A 20,000-nucleotide genomic window follows, 5' to 3' on the forward strand; every position below is an offset into this window, starting at 1 on the left:
GAGCGAGGGAACAAGAGAGCAAGGGGAGCGAGGGAGAGACAGAGAGAACGAGAACGAGGGAGAGAGCAAGAGAGAGACAGAGAGGAGCGAGAGAGCGAGGAGTGAGGGAGAGACACAGAGAACGAGAACGAGGGAGAGAGCAAGAGAGAGACAGAGAGAGCGAGAGAGCGAGGGAGTGAGGGAGAGACACAGAGAACGAGAACGAGGAGAGAGCAAGAGAGAGACAGAGAGAGCGAGAGAGCGAGGGAGTGAGGGAGAGACACAGAGAACGAGAACGAGGGAGAGAGCAAGAGAGAGCAAGAGAGAGAACAAGAGAGCGAGGGAACAAGAGAGCAAGGGAGCGAGGGAGAGACAGAGAGAACGAGAACGAGGGAGAGAGCAAGAGAGAGACAGAGAGAGCAAGAGAGCGAGGGAGTGAGGGAGAGACACAGAGAACGAGAACGAGGGAGAGAGCAAGAGAGAGACAGAGAGAGCGAGAGAGCGAGGGAGTGAGGGAGAGACACAGAGAACGAGAACGAGGGAGAGAGCAAGAGAGAGACAGAGAGAGCGAGAGAGCGAGGGAGTGAGGGAGAGACACAGAGAACGAGAACGAGGGAGAGAGCAAGAGAGAGACAGAGAGAGCGAGAGAGCGAGGGAGCAAGAGAGCGAGAGAACAAGAGAGAGAGAGAACAAGAGAGCGAGGGAACAAGAGAGCAAGGGAGCGAGAGAGAGACAGAGAGAACAAGAGAGCGAGGGAGAGAGCAAGAGAGAGAGAGAACAAGAGAGCGAGGGAGAGAGCAAGAGAGAGAGAGAACAAGAGAGCGAGGGAACAAGAGAGCAAGGGAGCGAGAGAGAGCGAGAGAGCGAGAGAACAAGAGACAGAGAGAACAAGAGACAGAGAGAACAAGAGAGCGAGGGAACAAGAGAGCAAGGGAGCGAGGGAGAGACAGAGAGAACAAGAGAGCGAGGGAGAGAGCGAGAGAGAGCGAGAGAGCGAGAGAACAAGAGACAGAGAGAGCGAGAGAGAGCGAGAGAGCGAGAGAACAAGAGACAGAGAGAACAAGAGACAGAGAGAACAAGAGAGCAAGGGAGCGAGGGAGAGACAGAGAGAACAAGAGACAGAGAGAACAAGAGACAGAGAGAACAAGAGACAGAGAGAACAAGAGACAGAGAGAACAAGAGACAGAGAGAACAAGAGACAGAGAGAACAAGAGACAGAGAGAACAAGAGACAGAGAGAACAAGAGACAGAGAGAACAAGAGAGCGAGGGAGAGAGCGAGAGAGAGACAGAGAGAGCGAGAGAACAAGAGAGAGACAGAGAGAGCGAGAGAACAAGAGACAGAGAGAACAAGAGAGAGAGAGAACAAGAGAGCGAGGGAACAAGAGAGCAAGGGAGCGAGGGAGAGACAGAGAGAACAAGAGACAGAGAGAACAAGAGAGAGAGATCTAAAGGAGGTAATTGTTCCTACCTCCTGCCACTGCAGTCTTCTTGCCCACGGTGACAGTCACAGCTGTGGTGGAGATCACCATCCTCCCTGACGCATCTGATATAGAAATAGAGACAGCTCTCAGAACCCCAACACAGAGCTCCAGAGGGTTTGTACATGGTGAACATGGGGACCAAAAGGGTGCAGGGTTTAGCTCCTGCCCAGCACATACCTGGCTGATACAACTAATCAGTCAGTCAAGGACTTGATAGCAACGCTTTCGGATAGCGACAAAACTATTTGTTGATTTTATTTTTACTTGATTAGGTGTGAATAACATGCGTCGGTACTAAACCGTACAGACCTTTGGGTCTCCAGAACCACGCTAAGAAACAGGCAGACATTCAAACCTGTGTGTCTGAGGCCCTCCATCCATTACAGCAGGCCGGGCTTTACACTAAATGATTCAAACAGGCAGATCATTTATGAACTCTGCATAAATGCCACGTTAATGTCATGCAATTCAATGTAACATGGTGTGCGACCCATGGCACCTTATTCCCTATGAGCCCCGGTCCACAGTAGTGCACTGTAAAGGGAATAGGATGGTATTTGGGATGCAACAATGGCAACACTCACTCATGCAATCTATTCATTCACTGTCAGGGAAATTACACTGTATTACCGTGATACAAACAATGTGAGTAAATCTAATTAGCCTCAATGAATGACTCTGTGACTGATGACTCATCGTGTGTGTGTGTGTGTGTGTGTGTGTGACCTATTCATTAGTATTCATCAGCAATATTGTTGTGAACAATGAAACTCAACCAAATAGCTCTGAGCCATCTATTTACAATCAATATTTACAATGTAAATTAAATGCTAGTGTGTCATATTTGTTTTGTAAGTGTGTGTGTGGCGTGTGTGTGTGGCGTGTGTGTGTGTGTGTGTGTGTGTGTGTGTGTGTGTGTGTGTGTGTGTGTGTGTGTGTGTGTGTGTGTGTGTGTGTGTGTGTGTGTGTGTGTGTGTGTGTGTGTGTGTGTGTGTGTGTGTGTGTGTGTGTGTGTGTGTGTGCGGATCAGTGGAGGCTGCTGAGGGGAGGACGGCTCATAATAAAGGCTGGAACGGAGCGATTGGAATGTTATTAAACACTTGGAAACCATGGAAACCATGTATTTGATACCATTCCACTGATTCCGGTCCAGTCATTACCACGAGCCTGTCCTCCCCAATTAAGGTGCCACCAACCTCCTGTGGCGTAGAGGCGCTGTGTTAACTGCTTGCATTTGTAAATGAAGAGGGTGTCATGCCTGGTTTCCCTGGTTACAAGGCTATGTCTGTCTGCCTGCCCGTCTATCTGTCTGCCTGCCCGTCTATCTGTCTGCCTGCCCGTCTGTCTGTCTGCCTGCCCATCTGTCTGTCTGTCTGTCTGTCTGTCTGTCTGTCTGTCTGTCTGTCTGTCTGTCTGTCTGTCTGTCTGTCTGTCTGTCTGTCTGTCTGTCTGCCCATCTGTCTGTCTGCCCGTCTATCTGTCTGCCTGCCCGTCTATCTATCTGCCTGCCTGCCCGTCTGCCTGCCTGCCTGCCCGTCTGTCTGCCTGCCCGTCTGTCTGCCTGCCCGTCTATCTGTCTGCCTGCCCGTCTATCTGTCTGCCTGCCCGTCTATCTGTCTGCCTGCCTGCCTGCCTGCCCGTCTGCCTGCCTGCCTGCCCGTCGGTCTGTCTGTCTGCCTGTCTGTCTGTCTGCCCGTCTATCTGTCTGCCTGCCCGTCTATCTGTCTGCCTGCCTATCTGTCTGTCTGCCCGTCTATCTGTCTGCCTGCCCGTCTATCTGTCTGCCTGCCTGCCCGTCTGCCTGCCTGCCTGCCTGCCTGCCCGTCTGTCTGTCCGTCTATCTGTCTGCCTGCCCATCTATCTGTCTGCCCATCTATCTGTCTGTCTGTTTGTCTGCCCATCCGTCTGTCTGTCTGTCTGCCCATCCGTCCGTCTCTACTGTCTCCCCGGGGGGATTGATATCAGGCATTGAGCTGCAGGGATGTCAGTAGACAGACAGACACTACATGGTTGAATGTTAAGGCTCCCCAGGCCTGCTTACAGCAGAGACAACCCACTGTTTAACACAAGTGTCTGTCTGTCTGTCTACTAGATAAAATGGTAAATTCATACTCTAAGCGATGTACTTAGAGACACATAATGAAATGTCCTTCATCTCCTCCTTGACTCCCCGTGCCCTCCCCCGCCCACATTCATCATCCCATAGACAATATGGAGAGCTATATTACTGACTTTACAACAAGACCATGCAGTTCAGCTCTGCTACTAGCAGTGACACTACAGCCTACACAATGTAGAGAGGACTCATGCAGAGAGAGAGAGAGAGAGAGAGAGAGAGAGAGAGAGAGAGAGAGAGAGAGAGAGAGAGAGAGAGAGAGAGAGAGAGAGAGAGAAAGAGAAAGAGATATATAGACAGAGAGAGAAAGAGAGGCAGAGAGAGACAGAGAGAGACAGAGAGAGAAATAGAGAGAGAGATAAATAGAGAGAGAGAGAAAGGAGGGAGATGATTGAAGAGAGATAAATAGAGACAGAAAGAGAGAGAGAGAGACAGAGAGAGAGAGAAATATATATATATAGAGAGAGAAATAGAGAGAGAGACAGAGAGAGAGAAAGAAAGAGAGAGAGAGAGAGAGAGAGAGAGAGAGAGAAAGAGAGAGAAAGAGAGTAGGAGAGAGAGAGAGACAGAAAGAGAGAGAAAGAGAGAGAGAGAGAGAAAGAGAGTAGGAGAGAGAGAGAGAGAGAGCGAGACAGAGAGAGAGAGAAAGAGAGAGAAAGAGAGAGAAAGAGAGTAGGAGAGAGAGAGAGACAGAAAGAGAGAGAAAGAGAGAGGAGAGAGAGAGAGAGAGGAGAGAGAGAGAGAGAGAGAGACAGAGAGAGAGAGAAAGAGAGAGAAAGAGAGAGAAAGAGAGTAGGAGAGAGAGAGAGACAGAAAGAGAGAGAAAGAGAGTAGGAGAGAGAGAGAGAGAGAGCGAGACAGAGAGAGAGAGAAAGAGAGAGAAAGAGAGAGAAAGAGAGTAGGAGAGAGAGAGAGACAGAAAGAGAGAGAAAGAGAGTAGGAGAGAGAGAGAGAGAGCGAGACAGAGAGAGAGAGAAAGAGAGAGAAAGAGAGAGAAAGAGAGTAGGAGAGAGAGAGAGACAGAAAGAGAGAGAAAGAGAGTAGGAGAGAGAGAGAGTGTAGGAGAGAGAGAGAGAGAGAGCGAGACAGAGAGAGAGAGAAAGAGAGAGAAAGAGAGGTAAAGACATGTAGAAGCCGAGAGAGAAAAGGAGAAAGAGAGAGAAGGGCCTGTGAGACATGCCGGTAGGGGAGCCAGGTAGAGACGGGCTGTTTAATTGAAATACCCTCCTCGTCCTCCTGCTCAAGGTCATCCGGGCTGGAGGTGGCGCTGTGGTCCTCCTCATAGTCCCTGAACACATCTGATGAGGACACCAGACCAGGACCACCACATCACACAACTACACTGGGGACATTATGGTCCCTGAACACATCTGATGAGGACACCAGACAAGGACCACCACATCACACCACTACACTGGGGACATTATGGTCCCTGAACACATCTGATGAGGACACCAGACAAGGACCACCACATCACACCACTACACTGGGGACATTATGGTCCCTGAACACATCTGATGGGGACACCAGACCAGGACCATTTCAAAGGCCACCACACTGGGGGACATTATGGTCCCTGAACACATCTGATGAGGACACCAGACCAGGACTCTTTCAGTGGCCTCACAGGGTCACGGCAGAGACCACCACGTTAAAGTACTTTCATAGAGTTGACTGTTTATACCCTCATACCATGGGTAATGTCCTACCAACATACTAAGATGCCCAACCGACACTTTCACAAAGAAGGATTTACATGTGATGATCGTGATTAGGGCTGTGACCAACCTACACATACACCCTGTCGCCGCACCAGACAGAAGAGATGTTAAATCTCCCTGTAATGTTGTGCTTTAGTCCCAGACTGTCTGTCTGTATTAGGTGCTTATTGTTCTGTTACAAGACAATCACAAACAGGAAAGCTATTGATCGTGTCTGGGTTTATAAAAATGGAAATTCACCACAGCCTCCAAGGTAGCTGGTGAATAATGTTTAGAGAGTAAATATGGATCCCAAATGCTACCCTATTCCCTATGGGTCTCTGTGAACCCTGGACGAAAGCAGTGCACTACATAGGGAATAGGGTGCCACTCGGGACATTGCCTAGATAAAGGGGCTCGCTGTCTGTCGCTGCTGGCGGTTGCTAGGCAGGGGGGTTGCCATGGTGACTGTATCTGCGTGGGAGCAGAGAGAAAGTAGTCCCTACCTTTGGTGTTACTATTCAGTTTATTTAAACTCCACAAGGACATTGTATTAGGTGGTTATTGTACTTTGACAAGACAATCACAAACCTGACAGCTATTGATCCTCTGTAGCTCAGTTGGTAGAGCATAGCGCTTTCATCCTTTTGGATAAAAGTCTTCGCTTAATGGCATTTATTGATTAACTGGCCAACTTGCCTTGGCGACAGAGTGGGAGAACAGAGAGAAAAGTAGTCCCTACCTCTGAAAGTAGAAAGTAGTTCCTACCTCTGAAAGTAGAAAGTAGTTCCTACTCCTGGTGTAACTGTTCAGTTGTTGTCCCAGACTCCATATGGGTATTAATAAAGTGGTTATTGTACTGTTACAAGACAATCACAACAGTGTGTGGTGGAGCAGAGAGAAAGTAGTCCCTACCTCTGGTGTCCTCTTTGGGGATGTAGTACAGGAACTTGCCGGCGGGGTACTCTGCAGCGCGGCGATACCACACGGGGAAGTGGTCCATCGTAAAGATGTTCTCCTTGTCCGACGGAGACAGGAATTTCCTGTGAGGGGTCAGAATTGGGTGTAACACCGATACAATTATTACTTATTGATTTCAGTAATCAATCAAATATTTAAAAAAATACATTTATGAGCATTTGTAAACATCTATAAGCATTTAAAAGGCTTTTTAATGAAAGCTTTCATAAAGTGTTGCCAAAATGTTGAAATCAATTGTAAAGCAAGAAGCCAGTGCAGAGCAAGGAAGAGAGGCTGGGATCTACAGGATTATAATCTACTGTCTTGGTCCTAGTTAAAATGATCTACAGGATTATAATCTGCTGTTTTGGTCCTAGTTAAAATGACCTACAGGATTATAATCTACTGTCTTGGTCCTAGTTAAAATGACCTACAGGATTATAATATACTGTTTTGGTCCTAGTTAAAATGACCTACAGGATTATAATCTACTGTTTTGGTCCTAGTTAAAATGACCTACAGGATTATAATCTACTGTCTTGGTCCTAGTTAAAATGACCTACAGGATTATAATCTACTGTTTTGGTCCTAGTTAAAATGATCTACAGGATTAAAATCTACTGTCCTGGTCCTAGTTAAAATGACCTACAGGATTATAATCTACTGTCTTGGTCCTAGTTAAAATGACCTACAGGATTATAATCTACTGTCCTGGTCCTAGTTAAAATGACCTACAGGATTATAATCTACTGTCTCGGTCCTAGTTAAAATGACCTACAGGATTATAATCTACTGTCTTGGTCCTAGTTAAAATGACCTACAGGATTATAATCTACTGTCTCGGTCCTAGTTAAAATGACCTACAGGATTATAATCTACTGTCCTGGTCCTAGTTAAAATGACCTACAGGATTATAATCTACTGTCTCGGTCCTAGTTAAAATGACCTACAGGATTATAATCTATTGTCTTGGTCCTAGTTAAAATGACCGATAGCATTATAATCTACTGTCTCAGTACTAGTTAAAATGACCTACAGGATTATAATCTACTGTTTTGGTCCTAGTTAAAATGATCTACAGGATTATAATCTATTGTCTTGGTCCTAGTTAAAATGACCGATAGCATTATAATCTACTGTCTCAGTACTAGTTAAAATGATCTACAGGATTATAATCTACTGTCTTGGTCCTAGTTAAAATGACCTACAGGATTATAATCGGTTTTGGTCCTAGTTAAAATGACCGATAGCATTATAATCTACTGTCTCAGTACTAGTTAAAATGATCTACAGGATTATAATCTACTGTCTTGGTCCTAGTTAAAATGACCTACAGGATTATAATCTGTTTTGCTCCTAGTTAAAATGATCTACAGGATTATAATCTGCGGTCTCAGTACTAGTTAAAATGAGCTACAGGATTATAATCTACTGTTTTGGTCCTAGTTACAATGACCAACAGGATTATAATCTACTGTCTTGGTCCTAGTTAAAATGATCTACAGGATTATAATCTACTGTCTTGGTCCTAGTTAAAATGATCAACAGGATTATAATCTGCGGTCTCAGTACTAGTTAAAAGCTTTAACTAAACCAAAGTAGATCATTTTAAGATTGTTCTATACATTAGTTGGGGTCTATATAAACTTTAATATGAGGTCCTAAACCTGGCATGAAAGGTCATCATTATAGTTGTAGCAGCGTGGGCTAAATGTCTGCCTTGGAGTAAATTGAGCCAGTGGTTGAGCCAATGGCAAGTTGAGCAAATTGAAGGGTTTTCTTGCTGTGTGTAATGCAAGGCATTATTGCTGGGATAGGATCTACAGGATTATAATCTACTGTCTTGGTCCTAGTTAAAAGCTTTGCTTCTACAAGGGATAGAGATGCAGAAGCCGGTCCATTGAAGCTTGCTTTTTGCAACGAAAATAAACCTTTAAGACCAAAAATGAACCAAAATCAGGTCACTTTCTGTCATGTACTGACTTGGAGAAGACCTTTGGTCTGGAAACACAGGAGTTGGGAGGGTCACAGGTCACAAGAAGGGGTCAGGGGTACATGGTAAAATACAGAGAGTTAGCCAGATTCAGAAAGCAACCATGTCAGAAGAACAATGTGTTGTTGAAGCAGTGTGTAGAGGGGAGAGTGGGGTAAATTGAGCCAAAGGGGTAAATTGAGCCAAAGGGGTAAATTGAGCCAAAGGGGTAAATTGAGCCAAAGGGGTAAATTGAGCCAAAGGGATAAATTGAGCCAAAGGGGTCAAATGAGCCAAAGGGGTAAATTGAGCCAAAGGGGTCAAATGAGCCAAAGGGGTAAATTGAGCCAAAGGGGTAAATTGAGCCAAAGGGGTAAATTGAGCCAAAGGGGTAAATGGAGCCAAAGGGGTCAAATGAGCCAAAGGGGTAAATTGAGCCAAAGGGGTCAAATGAGCCAAAGGGGTAAATTGAGCCAAAGGGGTAAATTGAGCCAAAGGGGTAAATTGAGCCAAAGGGGTCAATTGAGCCAAAGGGGTAAATTGAGCCAAAGGGGTCAAATGAGCCAAAGGGGTAAATTGAGCCACCCTTGTTTCTAGGAAACAACACACCACATGAATCATTTAACCAAATATTTAGGAAGAGGTCTTCATTTCATGGAGTCAGTGAAGGAAGAAACCACATGGAAAAGGGGGTAAGGAAGTTACAGTAGGTCAAAAAAACAGACTTTCCCCAAGTCAAATGAATGTGTTGTTATACAGTAGGTTTCATAATGCTGGTATCTAAAACTAAGTACATAGTTTTAGGATTGTTCTATACATCAGTTGGGGTCTATATAAACTTCAATATGAGGTCCTAAACCTGGCATGAAAGGTCATCATTATAGCTGTAGCTGTGTGGGCTAATATAGTCTAAATGTCTGCCTTGGGGTAAATTGAGCCAATGGCCATGAGGTAAATTGAGCCAATGGCCATGAGGTAAATTGAGCCAATGGCCATGAGGTAAATTGAGCCAATGGCCATGAGGTAAATTGAGCCAATAGCCATGAGAAAAATTGAGCCAATGGCCATGAGGTAAATTGATCCATGCGGTAAATTGAGCCAATGGCCATGAGGTAAATTAAGCCAATGGCCATGAGGTAAATTGAGCCAATGGCCATGAGGTAAATTGATCCATGCGGTAAATTGAGCCAATGGCCATGAGGTAAATTAAGCCAATGGCCATGAGGTAAATTGAGCCAATGGCCATGAGGTAAATTGAGCCAATGGCCATGGGGTAAATTGAGCCAATGGCCATGAGGTAAATTGAGCCAATGGCCATGAGGTAAATTGATCCATGAGGTAAATTGAGCCAATGGCCATGAGGTAAATTGAGCCAATGGCCATGAGGTAAATTGAGCCAATGGCCATGGGGTAAATTGAGCCAATGGCCATGAGGTAAATTGAGCCAATGGCCATGAGGTAAATTGATCCATGTGGTAAATTGAGCCAATGGCCATGAGGTAAATTAAGCCAATGGCCATGAGGTAAATTGAGCCAATGGCCATGGGGTAAATTGAGCCAATGGCCATGAGGTAAATTGAGCCAATGGCCATGAGGTAAATTAATCGAAGAGGTAAATTGATCAAATGGAAGTGTTTTCTTCCCAGGCGTAATGCAAGGTACTGTCTCTGGGATATGAGGTAACAACAGGGCCTGTGTTAAAAGTGATTAAAAATCACAAAGTGTTTGTTAGGTATGAAGCCTGTGTTAAAAGATCCATAAAAAGACACCCCAAAAAAAAGCAATTGTGACGAATTGTGTTTAAGAAATAAAGATAGGACATGGTTTTAAAATGGTAGTGGTAATATTCCGTCCAGACATGTGAAGGTGGTTTAACTTACCCTGTCCTGCAGACAAGATATGTTTTCACAACTGTCATGTTTACTGTCACTTTATTTCCTATGACAGAGTCATGCTGAATGTAAAGAATGTCTCATCTCACCCCACTCTCCTCTACTGTATTGGACAACCTAGATGCCCTGACCAGAGGAGGCTGCTGAGGGGAGGACGGCTCATAATAATGGCTGGAACGGAGCGAATGGAATGGCCTCAAACACATGGAAACCATGTGATTGATATATGTGATACCATTCCACTAATGTCGTTCCAGCCAGTACCACAAGCCTGTCCTCCCAAATTAAGGTTCCACCAACCGCCAGTGGAGCCGGCAGTACCTTCATCACCCACTGGAGGGCGATGAAAGTCCACAGGAGCATATTTCTGAAGGTAATATCAATTCAAGGGGCTATAGGTCATATCAATTCAAGGGGTTATAGGTCATATCAATTCAAGGGACTATAGGTCATATCAATTCAAGGGGTTATAGGTCATATCAATTCAAGGGGTTATAGGTCATATCAATTCAAGGGGTTATAGGTCATATCAATTCAAGGGACTATAGGTCATATCAATTCAATGGGTTTATAGGTAATCCAAGTATAGGTGATCTAATCCCTTTATAATACACTACCTCTAAACCAGAGTCCATAGGGCCTATATAATACACTACCTCTAAACCAGAGTCCATAGGGCCTATATAATACACTACCTCTAAACCAGAGTCCATAGGGCCTATATAATACACTACCTCTAAACCAGAGTCCATAGGGCCTATATAATACACTACCTCTAAACCAGAGTCCATAGGGCCTATATAATACACTACCTCTAAACCAGAGTCCATAGGGCCCGGTCTAAAGTACTGCCCATATGGAATGGGGTAGCGTCTGGGACTCAGTCAGTCTCCAGACTGATATCTTTAGACCCATCAAACACAGAGCCTCCTAATGGACCCTGTAGACACTCTAGACATACACCTGTTAAGGTCAACAAAGAGCTGCTGGCCCAAAACTCTCCCTCACAGAGGAGAATTACACAATGAGTAACGGAAGCAATCAGATGACTGATAGCTAGTGGGATTATGTTGCGGTGTTAGTCACTCTGAGCCTAAACCCTGCCTGGCAAGAGGGCACTGCCAGGGCAGAGTCCTGAAGAGCCCGAACAAGGACAGTTACTGGAGAGATAAGAGTCTCTCTGAGAGTAGAGTAGGCTATAGACAGACTAGTCAGTTTCTACAGACAGACTGAATAACAGTAAATCTACTTTTGGCAGGTATGGGTTTATAGCCATATTGCTACAGTCATGGTATCTTCTGACTGTTATACTGTAGAAAGGACTCACCCACCCACCCACCCACCCACTAACTAACTAACTAACTAACTAACTAACTAACTAACTAACTAACTAACTAACTAACTAACTAACTAACTAACTAACTAACTAACTAACTCTCACACTCACTCACTCACTCACTCACTCACTCACTCACTCACTCACTCACTCACTCACTCACTCACTCACTCACTCACTCACTCACTCACTCACTCACTCACTCTCACCCATAATAAATGTAGCCACCTATGTACAGCAGAGACAACCCAGTGTGTTTCAGTACTGTAGGTAACCCAGTGTGTTTCAGTACTGTAGGTAACCCAGTGTGTTTCAGTACTGTAGGTAACCCAGTGTGTTTCAGTACTGTAGGTAACCCAGTGTGTTTCAGTAATGTAGGTAACCCAGTGTGTTTCAGTACTGTTGGTAACCCAGTGTGTTTCAGTACTGTTGGTAACCCAGTGTGTTTCAGTACTGTAGGTAACCCAGTGTGTTTCAGTACTGTAGGTAACCCAGTGTGTTTCAGTACTGTAGGTAACCCAGTGTGTTTCAGTACTGTAGGTAACCCAGTGTGTTTCAGTACTGTTGGTAACCCAGTGTGTTTCAGTACTGTAGGCCTGACTTACTTGGCAACGCGTTTCTCAATGCCCACGTATCTGGTGACCCTCATCAGACCAGACCGGGTGCCCAGGAACGCAGTCTCCACCCCCTCATCCATACTGAACACACAGAGGAGAGACAAGGAGGGGGAGTAACACCACAGCTGATAACCAGACATACATTCAAATCTAAACAAGGATGTAGAACATTTATCAACAGATCATAAATATGGGATATATTGGCAGCATGGTATGTTACAGCACTGTTACCAACCCAGATGGAGTATAGTAGTATGGTATGTTACAGCACTGTTACCAACCCAGATGGAGTATAGTAGTGTGGTAGTGTGGTATGTTACAGCACTGTTACCAACCCAGATGGAGTATAGTAGTATGGTATGTTACAGCACTGTTACCAACCCAGATGGAGTATAGTAGTATAGTAGTATGGTATGTTACAGCACTGTTACCAACCCAGATGGAGTATAGTAGTATAGTAGTATGGTAGTGTGGTAGTGTGGTATGTTACAGCACTGTTACCAACCCAGATGGAGTATAGTAGTATGGTAGTATGGTAGTGTGGTAGTGTGGTATGTTACAGCACTGTTACCAACCCAGATGGAGTATAGTAGTATAGTAGTATGGTAGTGTGGTAGTGTGGTATGTTACAGCACTGTTACCAACCCAGATGGAGTATAGTAGTATGGTATGTTACAGCACTGTTACCAACTCAGATGGAGTATAGTAGTATGGTAGTGTGGTAGTGTGGTATGTTACAGCACTGTTACCAACCCAGATGGAGTATAGTAGTATGGTATGTTACAGCACTGTTACCAACCCAGATGGAGTATAGTAGTATGGTAGTGTGGTAGTGTGGTATGTTACAGCACTGTTACCAACCCAGGTGGAGTATAGTAGTATGGTATGTTACAGCACTGTTACCAACCCAGATGGAGTATAGTAGTATGGTATGTTACAGCACTGTTACCAACCCAGATGGAGTATAGTAGTATGGTATGTTACAGCACTGTTACCAACCCAGATGGAGTGTAGTAGTATGGTATGTTACAGCACTGTTACCAACCCAGGTGGAGTATAGTAGTATGGTATGTTACAGCACTGTTACCAACCCAGATGGAGTGTAGTAGTATGGTATGTTACAGCACTGTTACCAACCCAGATGGAGTATAGTAGTATAGTAGTGTGGTAGTATAGTAGTATGGTAGTATAGTAGTATGGTAGTATGGCAGCATGGTAGTCTGGTATTATGGTATGTTACAGCACTGTTACCAACCCAGATGGATTGAACATGTCTGTCTGGTAGGACTCTCCATGTGACCACAGAGAGTGGTGGTACTGTGCAAGTGTAGTGTAGTAGTGTGGTAGTGTGGTAGTGTAGTAGTGTAGTGGTGTGGTAGTGTAGTGTAGTGGTGTGGTAGTGTAGTGGTGTGGTAGTGTAGTGGTGTGGTAGTGTAGTGTAGTGGTGTGGTAGTGTAGTGGTGTGGTAGTGTAGTAGTGTGGTAGTGTGGTAGTGTGGTAGTGTAGTGGTGTGGTAGTGTAGTGGTGTGGTAGTGTAGTGGTGTGATAGTGTAGTAGTGTAGTAGTGTGGTAGTGTAGTGGTGTGGTAGTGTAGTAGTGTGGTAGTGTAGTGGTGTGGTAGTGTAGTGGTGTGGCAGTGTAGTGGTGTGATAGTGTAGTGGTGTGGTAGTATAGTAGTATAGTGGTGTAGTAGTGTGACTGTGTAGTAGTATAGTAGTGTGGTAGTGTAGTAGTGTAGTAGTGTAGTGGTGTAGTAGTATGGTCGTGTGGTCGTGTGGTCGTGTGGTAGTGTAGTGGTGTGGTAGTGTAGTGGTGTGGTAATATAGTAGTATAGTGGTGTAGTAGTATGGTAGTGTGGTAGTGTGGTAGTGTAGTGGTGTGGTAATATAGTAGTATAGTAGTATAGTGGTGTAGTAGTATGGTAGTGTGGTAGTGTAGTAGTGTAGTGGTGTGGTAGTGTGGTAGTGTAGTGGTGTGGTAGTGTAGTGGTGTGGTAGTATAGTAGTATAGTGGTGTAGTAGTGTGACTGTGTAGTAGTGTAGTAGTATAGTAATGTCGTAGTATAGTCGTGTAGTAGTGTAGTGGTGTGGTAGTGTGGTAGTGTAGTGTAGCAGTGTAGTAGTATAGCAGTACAGTAGTATCGTAGTGTAGTAGTGTAGTAGTGTGGTAGTGTAGTAGTATAGTCATGTGACTGTAGTAGTGTAGTAGTATAGTAGTGTAGTAGTATAGGCGTGTAGTAGTGTAGTGGTGTGGTAGTGTAGTAGCGTAGTAGTGTACTAGTGTGGTATTGTAGTAGTATAGTAGTGTAGTAGTATAGTCGTGTGACTGTGTAGTAGTGTAGTAGTATAGTAGTGTAGTAGTGTAGTAGTATAGTAGTGTAGTATTGTGGTGGTATAGTAGTGTCGTGGTGTAGTTGTATAGTAGTGTGGTAGCATAGTAGTGTAGTGGTGTGGTAGAGTAGAAGTATAGTAGTATAGTGGTGTATTAGTACAGTGGTGTAGTAGTGTGGTAGTGTAGTGGTGTAGTAGTATAGTAGTGTAGTGGTGTGGTAGTGTAGTAGTATAGTAGTGTAGTAGGGTGGTAGTATAGTGGTGTATTAGTACAGTGGTGTAGTAGTATAGTAGTGTAGTGGTGTGGTAGTGTAGTAGTATAGTAGTGTAGTAGTGTAGTAGTATAGTAGTGTAGTAGTGTAGTAGTGTGGTAGTATAGTAGTGTAGTAGTGAAGTAGTGTAATAGAGTGGTAGTGTAGTAGTGTAGTAGTGTGGTAGTGTAGTAGTGTAGTAGTGTACTAGTGTGGTATTGTAGTAGTATAGTAGTGTAGTAGTATGGTCGTGTAGTGGTGTGGTAGTGTAGTAGTATGGTCGTGTAGTGGTGTGGTAGTGTAGTAGTATAGTAGTGTAGTAGTGTAGTAGTATAGTAGTGTAGTATTGTGGTAGTGTAGTGTCGTGGTAGTATAGTAGTGTAGTAGCGTAGTAGTGTAGTAGCATAGTAGTGTAGTAGTATAGTAGTGTAGTAGTGTGGTAGTGTAGTGGTGTGGTAGTGTAGTAGTATAGTAGTGTAGTAGTATAGTAGTGTAGTAGTGTAGTGGTGTGGTAGTGTAGCGGTGTGGTAGTGTAGTGGTGTAGTGGTGTAGTAGTGAGGTAGTATAGTAGTGTAGTGGTATAGTAGTGTCGTGGTGTAGTTGTATAGTAGTGTGGTAGTGTGGTAGTGTAGTAACATAGTAGTGTGGTAGTGTAGTAGTATAGTAGTGTAGTAGTGTAGTGGTGTGGTAGTATTGTAGTGTGGTAGTGTACTAGTGTGGTATTGTAGTAGTATAGTAGTGTAGTAGTATGGTCGTGTAGTGGTGTGGTAGTGTGGTAGTGTAGTAACATAGTAGTGTGGTAGTGTAGTAGTATAGTAGTGTAGTAGTGTAGTGGTGTGGTAGTATTGTAGTGTGGTAGTGTACTAGTGTGGTATTGTAGTAGTATAGTAGTGTAGTAGTATGGTCGTGTAGTGGTGTGGTAGTGTAGTAGTATAGTAGTGTAGTAGCGTAGTAGTGGTCCTTCTGTAGCTCAGTTGGTAGAGCATGGCGCTTGTAACGCCAGGGTAGTGGGTTCAATTCCCGGGACCACCCATACGTAGAATGTATGCACACATGACTGTAAGTCGCTTTGGATAAAAGCGTCTGCTAAATGGCATATTAGTGTAGTAGTGTGGTAGTGTAGTAGTGTGGTAGTGTAGTAGTGTGGTAGTGTGGTAGTGTGGTAGTGTGGTAGTGTGGTAGTGTAGTAGTGTAGTAGTGTAGTAGTGTGGTAGTGTAGTGGTGTGGTAGTGTAGTATTATAGTAGTGTAGTAGTATGGTCGTGTAGTGGTGTGGTGGTGTGGTAGTGTAGTAGTATGTTCGTGTAGTAGTATAGTAGTGTCATAGTGTCATAGTGTAGTAGTATAGTAGTGTGGTAGTGTAGTAACATAGTAGTGTAGTAGTGTAGTAGTGTAGTAGTGTAGTAGTGTAGTAGTGTAGTAGTGTAGTAGTGTAGTAGTGTAGTAGTGTAGTAGTGTAGTAGTGTAGTGGTGTGGTAGTAGTGTGGTAGTATTGTAGTGTGGTAGTGTACTAGTGTGGTATTGTAGTAGTATAGTAGTGTAGTAGTATGGTTGTGTAGTGGTGTGGTAGTATAGTAGTGTAGTAGTATAGTAGTGTAGTAGTATGGTAGTGTAGTATTGTGGTAGTGTAGTGTAGTGGTAGTATAGTAGTGTAGTGGTAGTATAGTAGTGTAGTGGTAGTATAGTAGCGTAGTAGTGTAGTAGTGTAGTAGCGTAGTAGCGTAGTAGCGTAGTAGTGTAGTAGTGTAGTAGTGTGGTAGTGTAGTAGGATAGTAGTGTAGTAGTGTGGTAGTGTAGTAGTGTGGTATTGTAGTAGTGTGGTAGTGTATTGGTGTGGTAGTGTAGTAGTATAGAAATGTAGTAGTATAGTAGTGTACTAGTGTGGTATTGTAGTATCCATGGTAATTACCCAGATGGGTTGAGCATCAATGCTGTCCAGTAAGCCTCCATGGGGGCTGTGACCACAGCATCAAACAGAGTCTGTCTCAACAGTTCCTCATCACCTAAAGACCATGAATGAGATTCCTGTTAAAGGTCAATCTAAGGCTCTTTTCTGAAATGGCGTGTTAATATCTGAATGTACTGTGGGTGGCTCACACTCCAGATCAGGTTCCTTCCCTGTGAGGTATCGAAACACAGCCTGGAGCTGGGTCAGCTTGCGGTGGTGAGGGTCAATGTCTGTCTCACAGTAGGTCCTGTAGAGACAGGGACACACACACACACACACACACACACACACACACACACACACACACACACACACACACACACACACACACACACACACACACACACACACACACACACACACACACACACACACACACACACACACACACACACACACACACACACACACACCAGTAATAGTGTACCAGTCAGGTCATAGCTTGCTGGTGAGTGAAAGAATAGGGAGGGAAACTGATTCGTCATACACTCACCACTCATTTGCGATGGACACATCTGGCTGCATCAGGTCATTGAGACCTGTGGATGAAAACACCCTGGTTTAGTAGTTATACTGCAGAGGCCTGTGGATGGACAAGTTATAACACCCTGGTTTAGTAGTTATACTGCAGAGGCCTGTGGATGGACAAGTTATAACACCCTGGTTTAGTAGTTATACTGCAGAGGCCTGTGGATGGACAAGTTATAACACCCTGGTTTAGTAGTTAAACTGCAGAGGCCTGTGGATGGACACAAGTTATAACACCCTGGTTTAGTAGTTATACTGCAGAGGCCTGTGGATGGACACAAGTTATAACACCCTGGTGTAGTAGTTATAATGCAGAGGCCTGTGGATGGACAAGTTATAACACCCTGGTTTAGTAGTTATACTGCAGAGGCCTGTGGATGGACACAAGTTATAACACCCTGGTTTAGTAGTTATACTGCAGAGGCCTGTGGATGGACACAAGCTACAACACCCTGGTTTAGTAGTTATAATGCAGAGATCTGTGGATGAAAACACCCTGGTTTACTAGTTATACTGCAGTGTTTGTCGTTCAAGACAGACGACTTACCTTCCCTGACAGACACGTTCCCAATGAAGATGTATTCTCCGTGCCCTCTGGTCAGCACCATGCCAAGACTGTAGAGACACACCCATTACACGTTTACACGGTTTCCATAGTTTTTTCTCCACATTATAACTGTTTCTGAGACGTCTACATAGAAGAAGAATGTTACGTTGTGTTGATTGGACCAACCTGAACGGAGTCTCGTTGATGGTTGTGTAGAAGTAGTCATTCTTCAGGAACATGACTCTCCTCTGGTAGGGGAATAAACAGCTCTTAAAGGTGGTAGTCGGCTCTATGTAATGTCACCTTGTACTGGGACTACTGCTGTGTTAATAACTATGTAATGTCACCTTGTACTGGGACTACTGCTATATTAATAATAACTATGCTGTGTTAATAATAACTATGCTGTGTTAATAATAACTATGCTGTGTTAATAACTATGCTGTGTTAATAACTATGCTGTGTTAATAATAACTATGCTGTGTTAATAACTATGCTGTGTTAATAATAACTATGCTGTGTTAATAATAACTATGCTGTGTTAATAACTATGCTGTGTTAATAACTATGCTGTGTTAATAACTATGCTGTGTTAATAATAACTATGCTGCGTTAATAATAACTATGCTGTGTTAATAACTTTGCTGTGTTAATAACTATGCTGTGTTAATAACTATGCTGTGTTAATAACTATGCTGCGTTAATAATAACTATGCTGCGTTAATAATAACTATGCTGTGTTAATAATAACTATGCTGTGTTAATAACTATGCTGTGTTAATAACTATGCTGTGTTAACAATAACTATGCTGTGTTAATAACTATGCTGTGTTAATAATAACTATGCTGTGTTACAGTAACTATGCTGTGTTAATAACACCTGCTGTGTTAATTAATAACTATGCTGTGTTAATAACTATGCTGTGTTAATAACTATGCTGTGTTAATAACTATGCTGTGTTAATAACTATGCTGTGTTAATAATAACTATGCTGTGTTAATAACTATGCTGTGTTAATAATAACTTACCCCTATCTCTACAGTGGCTCTGACGTCTAAGGACAGAGCACCTGTCTCTCCTTTTACCATTAATAACTATGCTGTGTTAATAACTATGCTGTGTTAATAATAACTATGCTGTGTTAATAATAACTATGCTGTGTTAATAATAACTATGCTGTGTTAATAACTATGCTGTGTTAATAACTATGCTGTGTTAATAATAACTATGCTGTGTTAATAACTATGCTGTGTTAATAACTATGCTGTGTTAATAACTATGCTGTGTTAATAATAACTATGCTGTGTTAATAATAACTATGCTGTGTTAATAACTATGCTGTGTTAATAACTATGCTGTGTTAATAACTATGCTGTGTTAATAACTATGCTGTGTTAATAATAACTATGCTGTGTTAATAATAACTATGCTGTGTTAATAACTATGCTGTGTTAATAACTATGCTGTGTTAATAATAACTATGCTGTGTTAATAATAACTATGCTGTGTTAATAACTATGCTGTGTTAATAACTATGCTGTGTTAATAATAACTATGCTGTGTTAATAATAACTATGCTGTGTTAATAACTATGCTGTGTTAATAACTATGCTGTGTTAATAAATATGCTGTGTTAATAACTATGCTGTGTTAATAACTATGCTGTGTTAATAATAACTATGCTGTGTTAATAATAACTATGCTGTGTTAATAACTATGCTGTGTTAATAACTATGCTGTGTTAATAACTATGCTGTGTTAATAACTATGCTGTGTTAATAACTATGCTGTGTTAATAATAACTATGCTGTGTTAATAATAACTATGCTGTGTTAATAATAACTATGCTGTGTTAATAACTATGCTGTGTTAATAACTATGCTGTGTTAATAATAACTATGCTGTGTTAATAACTATGCTGTGTTAATAATAACTTACCCCTTTCTCTACAGTGGCTCTGACGTCTAAGGACAGAGCACCTGTCTCTCCTTTTACCATTAATAACTATGCTGTGTTAATAACTATGCTGTGTTAATAACTATGCTGTGTTAATAACTATGCTGTGTTAATAACTATGCTGTGTTAATAATAACTATGCTGTGTTAATAACTATGCTGTGTTAATAATAACTTACCCCTTTCTCTACAGTGGCTCTGACGTCTAAGGACAGAGCACCTGTCTCTCCTTTTACCATTAATAACTATGCTGTGTTAATAACTATGCTGTGTTAATAATAACTATGCTGTGTTAATAATAACTATGCTGTGTTAATAATAACTATGCTGTGTTAATAACTATGCTGTGTTAATAACTATGCTGTGTTAATAATAACTATGCTGTGT

At 42.9% G+C, this 20,000-nt stretch overlaps 1 protein-coding gene across 1 annotated transcript in view; it reads right to left on the reverse strand.

Moving 5' to 3' along the window:
- Positions 1 to 1,448: 1,448 nt before the first annotated feature.
- LOC124017605 (voltage-dependent calcium channel subunit alpha-2/delta-4-like) overlaps positions 1,449 to 20,000 on the reverse strand; it is a gene marked incomplete at its 3' end in the record, with an annotated part of 52,565 nt that continues 34,013 nt past the window's right edge. Inside the window, 8 exon segments of the mRNA XM_046332855.1 lie at positions 1,449 to 1,523; positions 6,193 to 6,320; positions 12,043 to 12,135; positions 16,544 to 16,637; positions 16,732 to 16,829; positions 17,076 to 17,121; positions 17,658 to 17,725; positions 17,844 to 17,905. Of these exon segments, the coding sequence (XP_046188811.1) occupies positions 1,449 to 1,523; positions 6,193 to 6,320; positions 12,043 to 12,135; positions 16,544 to 16,637; positions 16,732 to 16,829; positions 17,076 to 17,121; positions 17,658 to 17,725; positions 17,844 to 17,905 (664 nt within the window).

Source organism: Oncorhynchus gorbuscha, unplaced genomic scaffold (genome assembly GCF_021184085.1).
Source record: "Oncorhynchus gorbuscha isolate QuinsamMale2020 ecotype Even-year unplaced genomic scaffold, OgorEven_v1.0 Un_scaffold_2884, whole genome shotgun sequence".
NCBI lineage: Eukaryota > Metazoa > Chordata > Actinopteri > Salmoniformes > Salmonidae > Oncorhynchus > Oncorhynchus gorbuscha.